This window comes from Ixodes scapularis, unplaced genomic scaffold (genome assembly GCF_016920785.2).
Source record: "Ixodes scapularis isolate PalLabHiFi unplaced genomic scaffold, ASM1692078v2 PGA_scaffold0__279_contigs__length_252992795, whole genome shotgun sequence".
Classification (NCBI taxonomy): domain Eukaryota; kingdom Metazoa; phylum Arthropoda; class Arachnida; order Ixodida; family Ixodidae; genus Ixodes; species Ixodes scapularis.
Genome location: NW_024609835.1, coordinates 222,410,272 through 222,428,097, shown reverse-complemented (window position 1 = coordinate 222,428,097; position 17,826 = coordinate 222,410,272). Strand labels below are relative to the sequence as shown.

The following is a 17,826-nucleotide window of genomic DNA, read 5'->3' as shown; positions in this document are numbered from 1 at the left end:
CATGTACCGTGTAACACCGGGCAACTTAGTTGAGCTTAATGACGGTTGGAAGATGTCAATGACCGTTGGCTTAATGACAGTTGAGAGCGCTCGTGCAACTAGGCTATAACATTGGGACATCGAAAGGCTTAATTTAGCGCTACTAGGAGTACCCAGCTGGCTTCGGGAAGAAGCCCGACATCAATGCAACGCAACCCGAATTGAGCTCAACTTTCTTTCCAGGCTCCGAGTTAACTCCATCCCCACGACGCAGGAATGATTGCAGCTCAACTTTCTTTCCAGGCTCCGAGTGAACTCCATCCCCACAACGCAGGAATGATTGCCCCTGCTTTGCGCCGATACACGGTGCACCCACAAGAAATGCGGAATAAAATTCCCCTGTGGCGCATTTGCTTCGGCAGACAGCCGCCGAGAGCACCGGGCGTCTATAACCACAGGAAGAAGGCAGCTATCATTGCGTCATTCGTATTCACCACTATCCTCGCAAACATCGGCTTCCAGATTCACTTGCTGCTTCATACAGGCACTCAAGTAACTGTACCACAAATCCAGACCCGGCAACTGACGAGCTCGGCACCCGGCTTGAACATGACCAAGGCATCAGTCCTGCTCAATCTGTCAAAGGTGCCTCTGGTCGCGCCCAAGGTGTCAGAGGTGCCTCCGGTTCCGTCCAAGGTGTCAGAGGTACCTCCGAGAGATATCTTTCCGAAACAACCATTATCCGAAGGGGATTGGGTGTCAACATGTATGAGTCCGGTGACAAAGGCGAAGGTCTTCCTGTACTCTGCATATTCCGAGGACCGGCTGTCTCGACCCGCGGTACTGGTCATCGGTGCCTACGCGACCAAGAGCGGCACTGCGCTGTCTTACTGGCTGCAGTTCTCCAATGGCAATATCACAGTAGGTAAGGCCGAAAAGCGTTCCAGCAGCGAACACTGGAACCTCAAATACACAGCGACTTTTTTCACATGTTTCTACACCAAGAGCGACAACCATAGTAGACCAGTTCGTATCCGCCTCAAAGAGACGAGTCAATCTTGTTGGAGCCCGGCCATATCTGTGAGGACCCGAGGTCGTGTTCCTGGACACCCCAAGGGAAAATTCGCCGTTTGCGTCAAGCCGCTGCACTACAGCTACGACCGGGCGCTGTGGTTCGCTGAGTTCATAGAATTTCATCGGATGCTCGGTGTGGAACATTTCTTCTTCTACAACCACTCAATAGGTCCCAACGTGGAACGACTAATTGGACTGTACACTGCGCGTGGTCTGGCCACGGTGTTACCCTGGACCTTGGAGATACGGTGAGGAGCGCCTTCTGCTTGTCCGGCTTTACTAGAAAATGCGGTGATCAATGTATGAGGATATTCAGGATCGATATTCATAGATACTATATTTGTATTTAGAATATCCTTAGACGGACCAAAAAAAGTGACTCTCCTAACAAGTCGTAATTTTTATCGACATCGACATATCCTATTGGTTCAAAGGGTTTGAAAATATTTCTAGGAATCATCTCAGAAAGCAGCCCGGCGTATAAGAACAAAAATGATTGATTTCAAAGAGACCAATTGGGAACTTAAATTCTGAATTATGGAAGTGGACGGTGGACAGCTGTGCGCCTTGCCTTTCTGGATGATTTCAAACCGAAAGTGTAATTTAACCTTCTTTTTCTCTCATGGATCACGCAAATGATCGGCGCGGGATCCTGCCAACCGGCCAGTTGCGTGCTTATATTCGTTCTGTGCTTGTCATTTTTCTTTTCTTCGCGTAAAGTAGACGCGTCACCTTTCAGTTCGACTTTGTTTTAAAAGCGCACTACTTAGTCTGCCTAAAACGCAGTTTAAACACGTAGAGAATAAAGCAAAGTTGATATAGTATTGCTGTTGGTTTCCTTTATGTAACTCTCGAAAATCAGGTCATCACACTAAGTCTTAAGCCTTCCGTGATGACCTAAACTCCTGAACTCGCCCGAGCCATGGCCGACTTCTCAATCGTCCGCACCCCTGTCAACCAGGGTGGACAATAAAAATCGATATGATTTACCTCGCGATTCATATGATTTAAAGCAGAGAAGTTTTTTTATTATTTAAATCAAAACTTACCCGCCAACATAATCCTGGAAATATTTTATTCGCATTGTTCTATCATTTGACCCTTCATATTAAAATTAAATTTAATATAAAGGTTTAAAATTAAATGAAGCAAGAAAAAATGTATAGAAGACTGGACACGACCCAAAATAAGTGCTGTCCTGAGCATTCTTAACTTCTAGTGTTCACTTTGTTGGACTGCTATTTAACGTCCTATTGCAACAAAATCAGAAAGCAAAAGGACGAGACAAGAACAGCAAAAGTAATGCAGTGTTAGGTGGAACGCGTTACGTAATAACGACGTTACCTGTAGCGAGTTTGTTTAATGTTTATGCAGTAACTTACTCATTGTATTTAGAAATTACAAACGAGTAAAGCCTTTTCGTTAATTTTTTCACGATATCGTTTATCAGAATGCAGTAGTATAGTTACTTTCCAATAATATAATTTCCGATTTAGCCTAGCCAAATAATTCGAATTCTGTAAACTTCAGTCAAAACAGAAATGTTGCGTTATTCTTTGAGTCATCGTTTCTTCATTCCAACCAAGAGAAAATATATTCTACAAATTTGATCCAAACTGTAATAAGCGCTATGAAATGACACTGTAAAAATTTAGTTTTTGCCGAAGATCGTGTACACAACTTACTGCTGCCAAAGAATATTGAAATGGAAACGAAAGCAATAGATTAGATTTGGAAGTAGCGATAGTGGTATTTTGTTACAATTGGATGACGGCAAGGAATCTTAGTAACCCGTTACTTTGTTTGCGTACTCATGAGTAACTCTATTTTGTTACATATTTTCGATAACGAGCACAACACTAATCGTAGGTGGTCATGTCGTCTGCTCGTACATGGCCACTTTGGAACAGCTCTTGCGTTATTAAGGTGCTGCAATAAGAAATGTTAAAGTTTGTGGGTTTCCTCTTTGCAAAGGGTTACCACTTAGGAACAAAGCACGTCTGTGGGTCCTTAGAACTACCTGTTTATTTACTAAAATGCTAACACGTTCTGCCCTCGGATAAGTCTGCAGTATTGGCGCTGCCTCAATAGACCATTTGCGATATCCCCCAAGTGCCCCAGCCCGCGCTAAAAGAATCATGGGAACGGTGTCCCTTCAGCTCTTAGTGATCGGTAATTTCAACCCTATTCTCGGTTACATAGGTTTTGAGCGTAATTCGGAGTCACCCTGAACAAGCGCCTGATATACTCCCATGACCTGTCATGTCGCTTTTAAAATTTCTCCTCAATGTCAGTGTTTTTGATACTGTGCATAGTGTCCACCTTCAACCTGGACGGGCTACAGAAATCTCTTACATTATTATCATGGTGATATTAAGTTAGAAACGCCAAAAAGTCTATAAACAGCCCCGCGGACTCCGAGCTAAGTCCTGGTTTTTGCTGTTGTTAATTATTGGATTTTAAGCAATTCCTGCTCAAACAACAATCACGAGAATGATAATATTGTAAGAGATTTCTGCAGCTCAAGCCAGGTTGAAAGGTGGACCGCATGCGCAGTATCAAAAATGCTGATGTTGACGAGCAAATTTAAAAGTTATATGACAGGTCCTTGTGGTATATCAGGTGCTTGTTCAGGGTGACCACGAATTACGCTTAAAACTGTGTAACAATGGAGTTGGTCGAAAATTAGCGATCACTTGCGTCGTGCCTTCCAGTTTTTCAGCGTGCCCTGGGGCTTCGGCCTTCGACATGGCGGCTTCGATGTCGTCAGCGGCGCCGTCTAAGGCGCAGTGCTTCGTGATCAACGTGCCGGTGGACACGCCAGTGGACGCCATCATGGACGCATTTCAACACTGGTCGGCGACGCCGGCCTTCTGTACCTTCAGTACCATGGTGGTGCAAGGTTTATGGCAGCGGTCAACTCCATGGCCACTGCCCAGCGTTTGGTAGCACAGGGACACACACCTGTTGCTCGGTCACGTCCAGGTGCCACTCGAACCGGTCGAGGCCCACGTCGTCCACGTGTCGGTTTACCGACTCCCGCCGTACGTGTCTGAGGACGCCCTCGTCCAGGTCCTCGGGCAGTACGGCAAGGTAAAGGGCTTGAGCCACGTTACTTACCGTGACCGTCCGGAAATCCGTACGGGCACGCGGGTGGTCAAGCTGGAGATGGTCAAGCCTGTGCCCAACTTCATCCACATTCAGGGCCACAGAGTCATGGCGGACTATCGTGGCATGCGCCGGGTCTCTAGCCGCTTTGGTCAGGAGGGCCATTTCGGGCCCGCCTGCAAGACTCCCCGCAGTGACGCGTGCGGCGTCTTCGGGCACCCGACAGAAGGATGTGCTGCGCCCTGCCAACACTGCGGCCACGCCCACGCCACCACAAACTGCGTTCAGCGCAAGACGTACTCGGCAGCTGCTAGAGATCCCCGCCGTGGATTTCCGCCACCGGTCAGCACCCCCGAGCCGCCTGCGACCCAAGCTCCCGACGCCCCGAGCAGGCTAAGCCGCCTTCCGCAACCACCTGCTTGCCCACTGCCCCCGGAGTTTCCTCACCGGCGGCAGAGCCCTCGACCACCGATGTGCTTCCTGCACACGCGGAAACGTCGGCCCCGCGTTTTCTGCAGGCTGGTGATGCCAGACAAGACCTCCCCATTTTCGAGGGCGCCACCCCGAGTACCCTCACCATCTGCCCCAACACAGCTGAGATCGCTGACGTCACTCCGGGCCAAGGGAACCCTCTCCCGTCAGCTACGTTGCCTTCGGCTTCGGCATCCCCCAGCACGTTGGTGCCACTACAGGACAGCGACGCGTCTCTGGACTCAAGATCTGAAGTCGACGACGCCATGCGCTGCGACCGTCCTGAAACGAAGCGCAGCCTCACAAGCACCAGCAGCGGGTTTGACGCCTTCGGAACCTCGACAAAGAAACGCCTGGATCGCGCAAAGCCATCCGACTTGGAGGTCTTTTCCGACTCTCTGGTCTTTTAGTGCGGCATGCTCGCTCAAGTTGTTTTTTTTTTAATGAATTTTATTTTTATGGCCATGCTTCTGCATGTCCTCACGCTGAATGTCCAGGGCTTTAGAAACACCGATAAGCAGCGTGAGGTCGTCCACCTCGCGCGCTCGGTTGGTGCAGACCTTGTCTTTTTACAAGAAACTAATTTTTGTTTCTGCACGCGACAGCACAGCTTTTCGTGATCGCTTCGTCCTTGTTTGATTTTTTTTCTTCTTTCGGATACACGCGCTGTCGCGGCGTCGGCGTTCTTATCTTGAGTCGAGCGCTCAGTCAAGGATGTCGAAGCATTTTTGATCCCGCTGGTCGCGTCATTGCAGTTGATTTCTTTTTTGGTCAGCATCGCTTGCGCGCGGTGAATGTGTATGCGGCCACACATTGATTAGTCTTTATCGACTGGCTTCTTTCGAGAGTTGGACGCATATTTGTTGGAGCCCCACCCCTTCTTTCTTTTGGGGGATTTTAACTGTGTGTTGGACGCTCACCGCGATGTTCGCGGTCCAGGCCAGGGTAGGGCCAACTGGAATGCTCGTGAGCTTTGTCGCCTTGTTAAACAGTTTGACTTACGAGACGCTTGTTGCGAGTTGCACGGCTCCTCTTTTGCGCCCACGTGGTCTTGTGCGGGCTAGAGTAGTCGTTTAGACCGGGTGTATATCCCAACCTGGCTTGCTACATGTCTCACTCGATGTGAGACCCTTTCGTTCCCCTCTGCATCGGGGTACATCTCGGATCATCGTCCTGTCATGATTTCCTTGTCCGTTCCTGAGGGCGAACAGCCTCGCTGCATTTTTTGGCGTTTTGACATGCGGCTTCTTCGGGATTGGGAATCGGTTCAATCACTCCGCCAAGGGCTCACTGAGGCACAACGTGTCATGCGCCCAGATCCTGCTCGTTGGGACGGCTTGAAGGTGTTCTGGCGTTCTCTTTGCGTCCGAGAGGGCAAGTGGAGCCGGCGTCAACTCTCTCACAAGCTCAATGAGGTCCTGCGACGCATCCGGATCATTAAGCGCGGTGGTACCTTCACGCCCCCCATGTCAGAGTACTTAAACCTGTTGCGGGCGAGGTACTCTCGCCTTCTGAGAGAAAGTTCAGGAACCGCGGCATTGCAGCCCTGGGGCAGCCGTCCCGTGTCAGACCCTGAGGTCCTCCGCTACCTTCGCGTTTCTCGGGGCCGCGGGGATCGGCCGGGCTGGGTTCCATTTGTCGCCACACCAGATGGATTCCAGTCGTCCCATCCGCCCGATATCGTAAAAGTTTTCTTCGAACACTTTGCAGCCTTGTTTCGGATGGACGATTACTCCCCCCGGAACACATCCTATGTCCTCGTCCAACAGTTTTGTGGTTCCTTACCTCAAGTCCCGCCCGACCTGCGTGATACTCTTTACCGCCCTGTCAGCGCATTCGAGGCTTACGAGGCTCTCAGAGGTATGAAGATGGGTTCTGCGCCAGGTGTCGACGGCCTGCCTGCAGAGTTTTACAACAAGTTTTGGCCCCAGGTTGGCACGGCACTAGTCGGCGTTTTCAATGCTTTCCTTCGAGGCGGCAACGTTCCCGACTCCTTTCGGCGTGGCCGCATCGTCCTCGTACCGAAGGAGACTGGCGACCCCTCCACGCTGCAGGCCTGGCGGCCCGTCACTCTCCTCAACGCAGACTGCAAACTGTTGGCCATCATTCTTGCTCACCGCCTTCGTGACGTGTTACCAGAACTTATAAGCCCTTTTCAGACCTGCTCTGTTCCTGGACGGAGCATATTCTCGTCCCTCAGGCCAACGCGTGACATGTTCCACTTCACAAAGTCCCATGGCCTTTCCAGCGCTTTCATTTTTTTAGACCAGGAGAAGGCATTCGACCGTCTGGACCACCGCTTTTTGTTTTCGGTCCTTTGTACGTATGGATTCTCTCCAGACTTCGTGCGCCTCTTTGAAGTTTTGTATGTAAATCTGGTCAGGGACGTCGTCGTCAATGGCCAGATTACCCCGTGCTTTGCCGTTGAGCGAGGGGCCCGCCAGGACTGTCCCTTATCACCCTTACTTTTCGTCCTTTGCCTGGACCCGCTTCTCTGACGAATCCATGACCAACCCTCGGTACTTCGCTTCCCTCTTCCTGGCTCGGGATCCATCAAAGTATGCGCATATGCGGACGACGTCTCTCTTTTTGTACGGGACATCGGGAGTTTTATATCAGCCCTATTGCTGTATGAAGAGTACGCTGTCCTTTCAGGGACCCGGCTCAACACGTCCAAAAGTAGAGCCTTTCTTTTTCGTGGTTTTGCCTACCCACTTCCGGGTAGCATCATGATAACAAGAGTTGTCAAGGTCCTAGGTGTTCACTTTGACTTTTCTGGTGTGTCGGCAGAGGCATGGAACAGCATTGCGACAAACGTCGTGCACAAGGCCGCAGTGGCTTCGCGTTTCTTCCTGCCTCAGCGCGATAGACCCTATATCGTGAAGGCTGTGCTGTGCGCCCGTCTGGTACGCCTCACCAGGTCGCTCTCCCCCCTCCGTCTGTCGTACGGCGCATAATTTCCGTGATTTTTGCCTTCCTCTGGGAAGGGCGCCCTGGGCTGGTTGCTCACCCGGCCCTTCGAATGTCGCGCTCTGATGGGGGCCTGAATATCCCCTGCCTTGTCACCTTCAGCCGCTTACTTGCCCTTCGGAACGTCCTGGACATCCTAGACGCCCCTGACTATCCCGGCCAGAGCCTGACGCTATACTGGCTCAGCACCCATCGTCGCGTCCTGGTGCCTCGGGGGCTAGGGAACTTGTGCCCGACGGCGGAGTCCCCTCTGTCTTTCTACGCGACGGTAGTTCAGGTCTACCAGCAGTTACAAACGGCCACGACTGACTGACGTCCGTGAGGTACCTGTCTCACGTCTTTGTGATGCCCTCTGCGAGCAGGAGGTGCCCCTTTTACTCCGGGTTCAAAGTCGGACTGCAAACTGGACCAGCGCTTTCTCCTCAGACATTCCTCCCGGCCTCGCCGACTTTCATTGACGGCTTGGGTGAGGCGTTCTACCTACCCGTGACCGTCTAGCACAATGGGGTGTTGCTAACTTCAATTTGTGTGTCAACTGTGGGCAGGTTGAAACCAACATCCACGCGGTGTTTGAGTGCGATGTAGCTAAAACGTTTTGGACTTTTGTGAGTCGCATTTTTGCGCTGCCACTGAGCAGACATTTCTACGCTAGACACCGGAGTGCGAGTATGGTGTTTGCCGCCACCTGCTACGTCTTGTGGCAACAGAGAAACATTGCTGTGGGCCGCGAGCACCGACTCGGTCTGATGTTCCCGTTGCTGCGACGGCTCCGGACACTGCTCCTCTCCCACCTCGGGGACGCACTTTTTGCCCTTGGGGAGGAGAAGTTTCTCCGGAGGTGGCATGCGGACTTCATTGGCGTTGCAGGCCGCAGAGTGGTGCTACAAGTTCAGTGGTGCCTTGATTAATTAGGTTTTCACGCACCCTTCCCGAGTGTAGCGGCTGGAGCCCTTCTAGTCTACTTGTTATTTATTTTCTATGTGTATGTGATCCTTTCTTGCCGCCCCATGTCCAGATAAGAACTGCACATTTTTATATCGCTCCCGGGGGGTCAATTTCGTGTACCGTTGTCCCAACTTGTAAATAAATTTCTCTTTCCAAGCTGAAGGAACACCGTTCCCATGATTCCTTGAGTGGGGGCCGGGGCGCTTGGGAATACTGCAAATGGTTTATTGACAGGCTCACGAGTCGGACTTCGTGCTGCCGTTATATGCAGATTCTCGGAAAGGGGCAGAGCCCCCAAAAAGGTCAGAGGTCAAATTTTCATAACTATCTTACGGCAAAACAGTTCGCAAATGTAACTTTCGCAAAAGATGTGAACTTCTCGGTATTCTCGAAGCAAAATGTTCACAAATTTAGCGTAAGATAAGAGAAACTCCGACGAGAGGCGTCCAATTCTTCTCACGAACTTTTTCGCGACTACTCGTGTAGAATGGCTACCTACGTCCCGTTCGTGGTTGAAGAACAGCGCGACGTCAAAACAAGCGTAAGGCAGTAGCGTGAACTCAGCACCAGTCGGAGACTGGGAACAACCGTAGATCATAGCTTTTAGAGATACTGTCGGTTGCCGAGGCCTACCGTTGAAAGCGCTCTGATGTGCTGGCCCCAATGCTTCACCGCCCGACAACTCGTTTGCTGACTGTGCAAGTCCTGCTGGGGCTTCGGCTTTATGCCAGCGGCAGTTTCCATTCGGTGCTAGCTTGCGTCAGGAACATGAGCCAGACGAGTGCCTCGCGGATAATCATCGGTGTGAGTGGTGTTTTGTGCGACCTCGCCGAAAGCAGAACCAAGTCTCTGACGCCATGGTCGTGCCCGTCTACAGGCTAGGCCTAGCATGTCATTTGACTTGCCCGGCCTGGTCAGGACCGTCTGCTCCCGACCCATAGAGTAATAGTGTAGCGTAACGTAAAGGGGTGGCCACTCCCATAGGCCCCAGTGGCTCACGTGACAGTCAGCGCACCTAGCGGCTGCTGTGAAGTTCGTCTCGCTTTTTAGGCGCTTCCATTCACTCCATGGCTAGAGACATGAATTGCTGTTATCTGAATGGGTGGATAACTGATATAATTGATTCCGTCTGTATCAGGCGGCAGCTTGCGCCACCTAGTCTGCTATGGCTAACTAGAATTGTAAATTCAGGTACCAATCAATTGCTTAAATGAACGTATCAATTAAAATTTTCTGAGCAGTTCAGGCACAATATGCAATAGAAACTTAAAACCGCTGCACTCAACAGAGAGAAGAGGGGGACAACCGAGCAAGCGAATCGAGTAATGCAGAAATATTTATTGTGATCACCAAGACAACTGTAACAAAAAGACTTCTTCAGGCGTCCGTAAAATATGTACTCTATTTTACCGTAAGTGCGAGCAACGAAAGAGAGACGAGAGCGAACTCTACGCTTCAAACGTTTACACGAACCTGTAATGCAGGCACGCTTGTGAAGTGAAAGCGCCGTTCCAGACAACACATTCGTGTTTGTAGCGTCAGCTTCCTTCAGTTTATGGGAAACAGGAAAGAGCTTTTCGGCGTCGCAGCTGACTCCTAAGAGATACTTGAAACACGCCCTACGTGTTTGCGCTTTAACCGTCTCGCCATCGCCACAAAGAAGAGACGTCGAGAGATACGCACTGTGAGAGCAACGCGCCGCGCCACATCCCACCCTCCCTACTCTCCGCCACCTTGACTACTGTTATGGCTGCAGCCAAGTCGTTCGTCTTGCCACAATGCCAGTCGCAATCGTTGTAATATGTTTTTTTTAAACGCTCCAAGCTACTAATCATTTTAGATTTACGCAAATTAAATTAAAAGTATTTCTAATGGAACAATTATGACGAATGTACGTAAATTTAGGCAAAACTGCACCAACTAGAGGCTTTTGGGAATCCTAACAGCTGTGCCGCGATAGGGCTTTAGTGGCCACTCTTTACGTACCCTTATATTACACTATGCAGGGCCGATTCCGCGGCAACCCTGTTGAATAAAGATGCCCACGGGAACCTCCCCCCCCCCTCCCCCCTCCGTCCCTCCGCCCCTTCTTTTAAAGTGTACCGTTTCCGTATGAATACCTTAAAAATACCTTCTGTATGCATACCTTTAAAGTTGACCGTTTCCGCGAGATTGCCCTCTTGTTTCCTCCTCGTCCTCGTTAGGCGGTGGTCGCCCACGTTCTCGTCGCAGTGACACTCCCGTTGATTCGATCTGCTGTTTTGTTCGACGAAAATAATTTAAAAAATGCCGTGGGAATTGCCTTTACCTTGGCCATTATTTGGTATCGTACACTTGACTCTTTGAGTACGTTTTTTTTGTTATTTATCCCGACTTGACGTAAGTGGTCACAACATCAACACGGGGCGAGCTAGAGCATGTCTCGAGAGCTACGCGATGTAGGTCAACGGCATCCCTGATGAAAGTCACGTCACCTTCGAGTTTTGATTGTGTATTGTCCTCGCAGTCGGTAGAAGCGACTGTAATGTAAAAGACTAATCACGAAGTGGGTAGAAACACGCAGCCCAACAGCGTGTTTCCAGCGCTTCGATGGAACACGCACCGATCCCCAGCGTGAACAGACGGCTCTTGCTGGCACGTTTGAGGTACAAAAAACGTCGACTACTTCCCAAATCCCTGGAACCACGAACAATGCGTTAGCAATTTGTTCCCAGGCGTGTCCCCTTTACCAATTACGACACTGCTGTTCACGCCGCAGCGATCGAGTTTGTAGAAGTCTACTAAGGCGGTTATATCAGCCATCCCGTCCCCGATAAGCTTGGCATTCGGGTTTGTTTAAATCAGTGAGAGCCGATATCTCACTACACGGACACGATGATCAAATAAACCAGTGGTTCTCAAACACTGATGTTTAGAGAACCCCTTGGGGACCTGCCAAAGTGACGGGGGACCCCACGTTAGCGGAGGAAGGGCAAGAGAGAAGGGGGGGGGGGGGGAGTATAAAGTAAGACCACTAATTGTAGTGTGAAAAAGGGATCCTGTACTATTAGAGACAGTAATAATAAGAAGCATCAAGTAAAATGATGGATAGAAAGAAATATGGTAACCGCTGTACCCTTTATAACGGGAGGTAGGTTGTGCCACCTAGCCAACATAAACAAAACATGAATTTTTGAAGAATTGAGAAGCGGAAGGTGGTTGAGGGTTGACACGAGGGCGTCGCGGACCCCAAAAATGGTGTCGCGGAACCCCATTTGAGAACCACTTAAATAAATGATGCTGGCATGACCGCTGCCTATGTTTGTTTTGGTCCAAATCCACTTGCTCAGAAACGCGCCAAGATCTGCCATTAGCAGTTCGTGCTGCCGAAGGCGCTATCGCCATAGAAACAGCCCGTTCTCGCAGTGATGGGGAATTGCGGGACAATGGAAGTTTTTGTTTTTGCGGCGTTTTCCTTCTTTCACTTATGGATGCGTTCGAGAATACCGATTCGAGAACTTCTTACGCTGTGCGTAACTTGCGAGCTTCTTAGCAAAAATCTATTAAGAGAAGACATTCTCAGTGAATCCGCCAAGAGAGCTCCGTGGAGCAAGGCTCTCCCGCGACGACAGTCCCTTGGCCAATGTTTTTGGCCGCCTTATATAGCCTGGGGGAATGGACGCGCCGGTGTTGTCGGAAGTAGGCCTGTCCCCAGGAGGGGCGGTCGCGTCCAAGTACGAGTGGGCCTGAAGGGTGTACTGGTGGCGTGTTACCCGAGAGGGCGAAAGAGAGCCGTTCTCAGGGGAGTACGGCATCGTCTCGCATACAAGACGCGCCCCGTAATGACGGCGCCCCACGATCTGCCTGAGCTATGCCTACAGAGAGATACGGAAAACACGTGGGTTTTCACAAGTTGCACACAGAATGTCTGAGAATACCGGAAGTTTCCTGGTCCTCAGGACTTAGACTAAAGTTGATGTTTCGCGAACACAGAGCGAAAAGTATGCTGCCCAAACCCAGAGCTATGCAAGGCTGCTTCCCTGCAAGCCTTGCAGTCAAAATTAGTGCATGTGATTCGTTCTCTACCAGTGATGTGCGGGACAAGAAAGGAAAAGTAAGTACATACCCTGGCTCCGGCATTTAGTTACTCTACTCCAGCACAACACCGGGAGCTGCCATAAGAAGCAGGGAGAAGACGTTAGTGTCATCGCCGTATATAACACATTTAGCTAGTGGATATTTGGTAATAATATCAGTAAAATAAATATTAGAAAGCAAAAGCCCAAAAATATTTCCCCGAGGTTCACAGGAAACTTTTTACCTTACTGATGACAAATATACGTGTAGATAGACGAGCTTATGATGATCCCATTAGGATTATAGCAATATGTTTGCTTGACCCTTAATTTCTCAGCTATCAAGGGTTTTAATAGTAATGTCCGATTTAAACAATCGTAGGCCTTTGTACAATTTATAAACAAAAATGCTAAGATGGATCTTTTCGCCCAAATAGGCTGTAAAATAAAATACTTTTCTCAAGTTTTTTTTTTTTTCATCTGCATTTTTAAGGAGTCATGTTTGCGATTCAAAAATGCACCGCACGCTTCTACTCGAATCAGCAGGGGTGCAGAGTGGAGAAAGGCGGGAAAACCCTATTATTTACACTGGTCCCAGGTCACAAAAGGAGATTCGGACCGAGGGCATCTTCGCATCCCTCAACGACTGCGTGTACCGCTGCCAGCACCACTTCGACCATGTCCTTAACCTGGACCTTGACGAGTTCGTGGTGCCTCGTGGGGAAGACTCCCTGGCCGACTTGGTGGCCAAGATTCGCCTGAAAAACACCGGGGCAAAGGCGCTGGTGGTGCGCAACGCCTTTTTCTACCTGTACTGGAACAATGACACCCGTGCGTACGGCGCGCTGCCCGAAGAGGCGTCGCCCCGGCAGCTGCCGTACCTGCTCACCCAGTACAAGACCAGGCGCAGCTGGAGGATCTTTTTGCCCGGCATGAGGTCCAAGTATATCGTGGACCCGATGAGCGCCATCGAGGTGGGCAATCACCGCATCTGGAGGTTTGACGGTGAGACGCTCCATCCTCGACTCTCGGCGAAGTGAAACATGGATTGGCGCGCTCCGCCTCGTCCTTGGGTTGAGTGATGCTGACGCGAACGGTCTTCGGTATTTTTTCTTCAAGAATGACCCATGGTTTACTCTCAAAAAAGGATATATCCTTACACTCCTTGTCCCATATAATGCACACGGAAACTGAAGTTGGACGTACAGCGCGCTGACGTGGGACCGCAGGTACAACTTTCACGAGCGGCTTGATAGCCGAGCGGTACAACTAATTAAAATAGCTGCTCTACGTGTTAGTGAATACAAAAAAAGTAATCGAGGTTTTCTTGTCCCTACTGCTAACTTGTTTTTTTCCTGTAATTTTTGATCCATATTTTAGCTGTTTAATGGTGTGTATCTCACCGTCATCAAGCCCCTTGTAAAGGTTGAGGCCGTCTTTTCGACGTCAATGCGCTGAACGTCGAACTGAACGTTTGGGGTATCGTATGTGGGATAAGGGGTAGAAAAATATACCTTTTTTTCTGAGTGTCTTCGGCAGAGCGACAGCCCCATGTCCTGTCGCTCTTGCCGATAGAAAAAGACAGTGTCAGAAAATTCAGATCTTATTTTAACGACGCTTTTTGTTGTCAAGGGACATTACCTGTAGTGGCCAATCTTTTTCTAGATTATAAAGGTAGTCGGCAAGCGGTCATTGCTGAGTTTACTGAAGGTGAGTGCGTGCTGACTGGGAGCTTCCACGGTACTTTTGGCAACATGTAATGCACACCATCAAGATTGCCTTTCACGGCAGCCTATGCACCAGCACATGTTTACAAACAAACCGGAGCGCCCCTAGCGGCACTCCACCGGCGCCGCGCATGCGCGATGGAATGTGGGCAAGACGCGCCGCGTCCCGCATAGACAAAGCACTGGAGTGCCACGTTGTCCGTGTGAGACCCTGTGCTCTTTTTCGCGTTGGAATTGTTGATTATACGTCTTCCTAGCAATGTCTGGCTAATTTAGTGGCCGGAGCGAAGTTAACGAGGCTCGTTACACCGCAAAACTTCGCGTAAATAATAGGGGATTGTAGTAGACCGCTTTCCTCCTCCGCTACGGTATCCCTGAAGAAAACGCCGCAGCTGCGCATGCGCGCCGCCAGCCTTCTCTGCATAGCTCAAGGTCTTGTGGCGGATTACGGAGCGCTATCCGGGTGGTTAGCGGGCTGCGGAAACGGTCTACTACAATTCCCCAATGTGACGTGTGGCGATTCCTTTGCGGGAACGACGCCGCAGAATGGACGCTAACCCAATCATGAGAATCTGCTCGCCATTGTCAGTCGCAACGTATTTCGGGCTGCAAACGCGGGGAGGCTAGCTGCGATGCTCGACGTCGACACAGAAAATCGCAACCATAATCGAACAAAGTAAATCAGGCATAAGAACTCGGAGATGGCCACTGAAAACAATGATAAACATGTCCTTGCATGCACTGTTTACACCGAGCATACTTACCCCAAGCAACCTTCAAACTTGTCAGTTTTTTTAGGCCTGCAATTATTTATCGCAATTACCGGGTCAACGTTTGGTCTACAGGCCGTTGTCGTCTGAACGAAGAGACGACAACAAGCAGACAAGTTTGAAAGTGTAGACGACAGTTAAAACGATCAGGCGGCTGTTTGAACTTCAGGTAGCACTGAACGTAGTCTGCCAGTGGTCAGGACAACTTGGGGATTTTCCCGCGTTCAAGTTGTAACGAAACAAAACAAACAAACAAAAACGAAAGACGTTTACTATTCTGTCTAATGTGATTAGAGTGCAGCTCTTGAGGAGGAGGAGGGGAGGGCACGGAGGGGAGGGTAGGCATCTCCTCCCCCTCCGTTCTCTCCCTTCCTCCCCTCCCCCTCGCCTCCCGTTGAGCAAGAAATTTTTGCAAAATTTAGCGAAAATTTTCCAGCTAAATCTAGCGGGAAATATTCCCCCGAAATTTAGGGGGAATTCAAACCCGCAAAAATTTGCTAAATTTCGCTAAATTTGCCTGCTAAAACTAGCGGGGAAATTTTCCCACTAGATTTAGCGAAAAGATGTTCCCTCTAAGTTTAGCAGAATAAGTCTCCCCACTAAATTTAGCGGGTTAAGTTTTCCGACTAAATTTAGTGGAGAAATTGACATCACGTGATCTCAACACCGTTTCAGTTTCCTCGCTGAATATCGCGGGGAATCTGTGACATCCTATAATGCAACGCGCGCGGTTACGCCGACGCCGCTCAACCCGGAGACAGGCGCCTAAGAGCTGCGCTCTAAAAAATCTGACGACCGCGAGTATCCCTGAATTCAACCCAAAGTGCTTCCCGCACAAGCAATCGTGGTCTTACGGCGTCTGGTTTTCTCTTTTCACGGTACCTACCCACGTTCTTGGACGAACCGAGCGGGCAGAAAACATGAAATCTGAGCTTCAAACTTTTCCCGACTCGTTTGGTACAGCCCCAGTCGCGGAATTATGTCAAGAAGACAGGTTTCATGTCTCATTCCTTCAAAAACAGCGCAGGAATGCACCTTCCGCACGGTGACTTCCGCCCACACCCCCAAACTGGAAGTGCGCCCGACGCGCCACCACCGCGGCGTGACCTAACAGAGTTGAGTTCATGTATCACTTTGAGCTCGGTCTGAGCATGCCCAGTGTACAAAGCAGTCAAATACGGCTTTTAGGTGTACTGCCTCTTCAATCCCCCTATGAGAACGTACGCTTCTTCCTGAAACACAGCTTCGAGATTGGTAGAAACCACCAAAACGATGAGGAGCTAAGAGTGAGAGGAAGAGAGCGATAGGTTGATAAGGCAGAAAGGTACTTTCTCAGGCTCATGATATTGCCGTACGGTGGCCATTGATAGTTAGAACAATTTTAGACGGATAAGCTACTTTCTAAGTATTGCGTTGGATTCCTCTTTTATGTATATCACGTCTCAAAACTAAACTACAGGGATTCACTCGAGTGTTCTGAAAGGAGACGACGGAGAGCTTCGACGACGAACAAAATGACCTAAATGGGGCTTTCTATACCGCCGTACGTGTAGTAGTTGGCATATCATGTGAAACCTCATAGGACATTACTGAATGTACAGTGCTCGCCAGGCATATAGAACACTCGAACGCCAGGCATATAGAACACAACAACCGTGCCGAACTGCTACGTGTTTCCTAGCTTCACCTTTCTCCAGGATAGAGCTGCCACAAGAAAACACAAAATTCCCGTGTTTCCTAGACGTTTGGTGACCATTCTACCGATAAATGAGTGTTACAAAGATGATAGCACGAGTCAACCGAGGATGGGTGCCTCCCAAGTAAACGGCGGTACTTGCAGGACCAAAGACGACGTACAACGTGCCCGAGAGCGACGCCCTGCTGCACCACTACCGCATCTGCGAGTACGGCGGCTTCCACTGCGTCCTGCAGCCGTCGGTGCTGGACTACACGGCGCTGCGCTTCAACGCCACCCTGCTGCGTCTTGTGAACGCCGTCTGCGCCGATGCCTTCCCAGGCGCCGGACGCTGCCCGAAAGCGCCGCCCCTCGGCGACCCCTGGTAGGGGGTCGCCTTTCCTGCACGAGGTCTCAGCGCCGGGTGTCAGGACGCCAGGACGTCTAAATCAAGCCAACATAAGCAGCTTAGTTAGGCAATGACGTCATCGCACTTGGCATTGAATGCAGGAGGCGTGCGTCATGGCGTCAATCAAAGTCAGCGCTGAGGCTTTGCGTGGGTATTGATGAACCTCAACTGAGTGAACATATCGTGCTATAGGGCGAAGCAGCCCGCCGAGCTACAATGCATTGGTTACGGCCTACTGACTGGACACGATTGCGGTGTGAGCGGTCCTTAAGAAGAATTTATTCGATCAGCATTCGATGGCCAAGTTTATGGGCCTTTTATTGAGTATCTTCACCTGTGTAGTTGCGGAGAACCCTGATTTTCTGTGTGGTTAATAATTTGGGCGTGCGATGTTTCTATACGACAAGGATCATCACGTTGAACTAATACGGTGTGGCTGGGACGGGACATACAACCCATTCGGACCACTTTTGGAGACCCAGATTATCATCTTATGCAGCAGAGTTGGGATGTTAGAGTAACATGTACTATCTACTGGTTTCGTTTATTCCTTTTTTGTTTTGTTTTTAGCTATCGATAATTATAAAAAGATATAATTATGTCCACTTTCCAACTTCGCCTCTGTGTACGTCGGATGTCTGGT

At 49.9% G+C, this 17,826-nt stretch overlaps 1 protein-coding gene across 1 annotated transcript in view; it reads left to right on the top strand.

Annotated features, from left to right (window-relative positions):
* Nucleotides 1–17,163, top strand: part of LOC121046223 — a 28,349-nt gene extending 11,186 nt beyond the window's left edge. The window contains exons 2-4 of the mRNA XM_040500223.1: nucleotides 283–1,301; nucleotides 13,201–13,607; nucleotides 16,940–17,163. Coding sequence (XP_040356157.1) covers nucleotides 283–1,301; nucleotides 13,201–13,607; nucleotides 16,940–17,163 — 1,650 coding nt within the window. The remainder of the gene's footprint in view (nucleotides 1–282; nucleotides 1,302–13,200; nucleotides 13,608–16,939) is intronic.
* The last annotated feature ends 663 nt before the right edge of the window (nucleotides 17,164–17,826 follow it).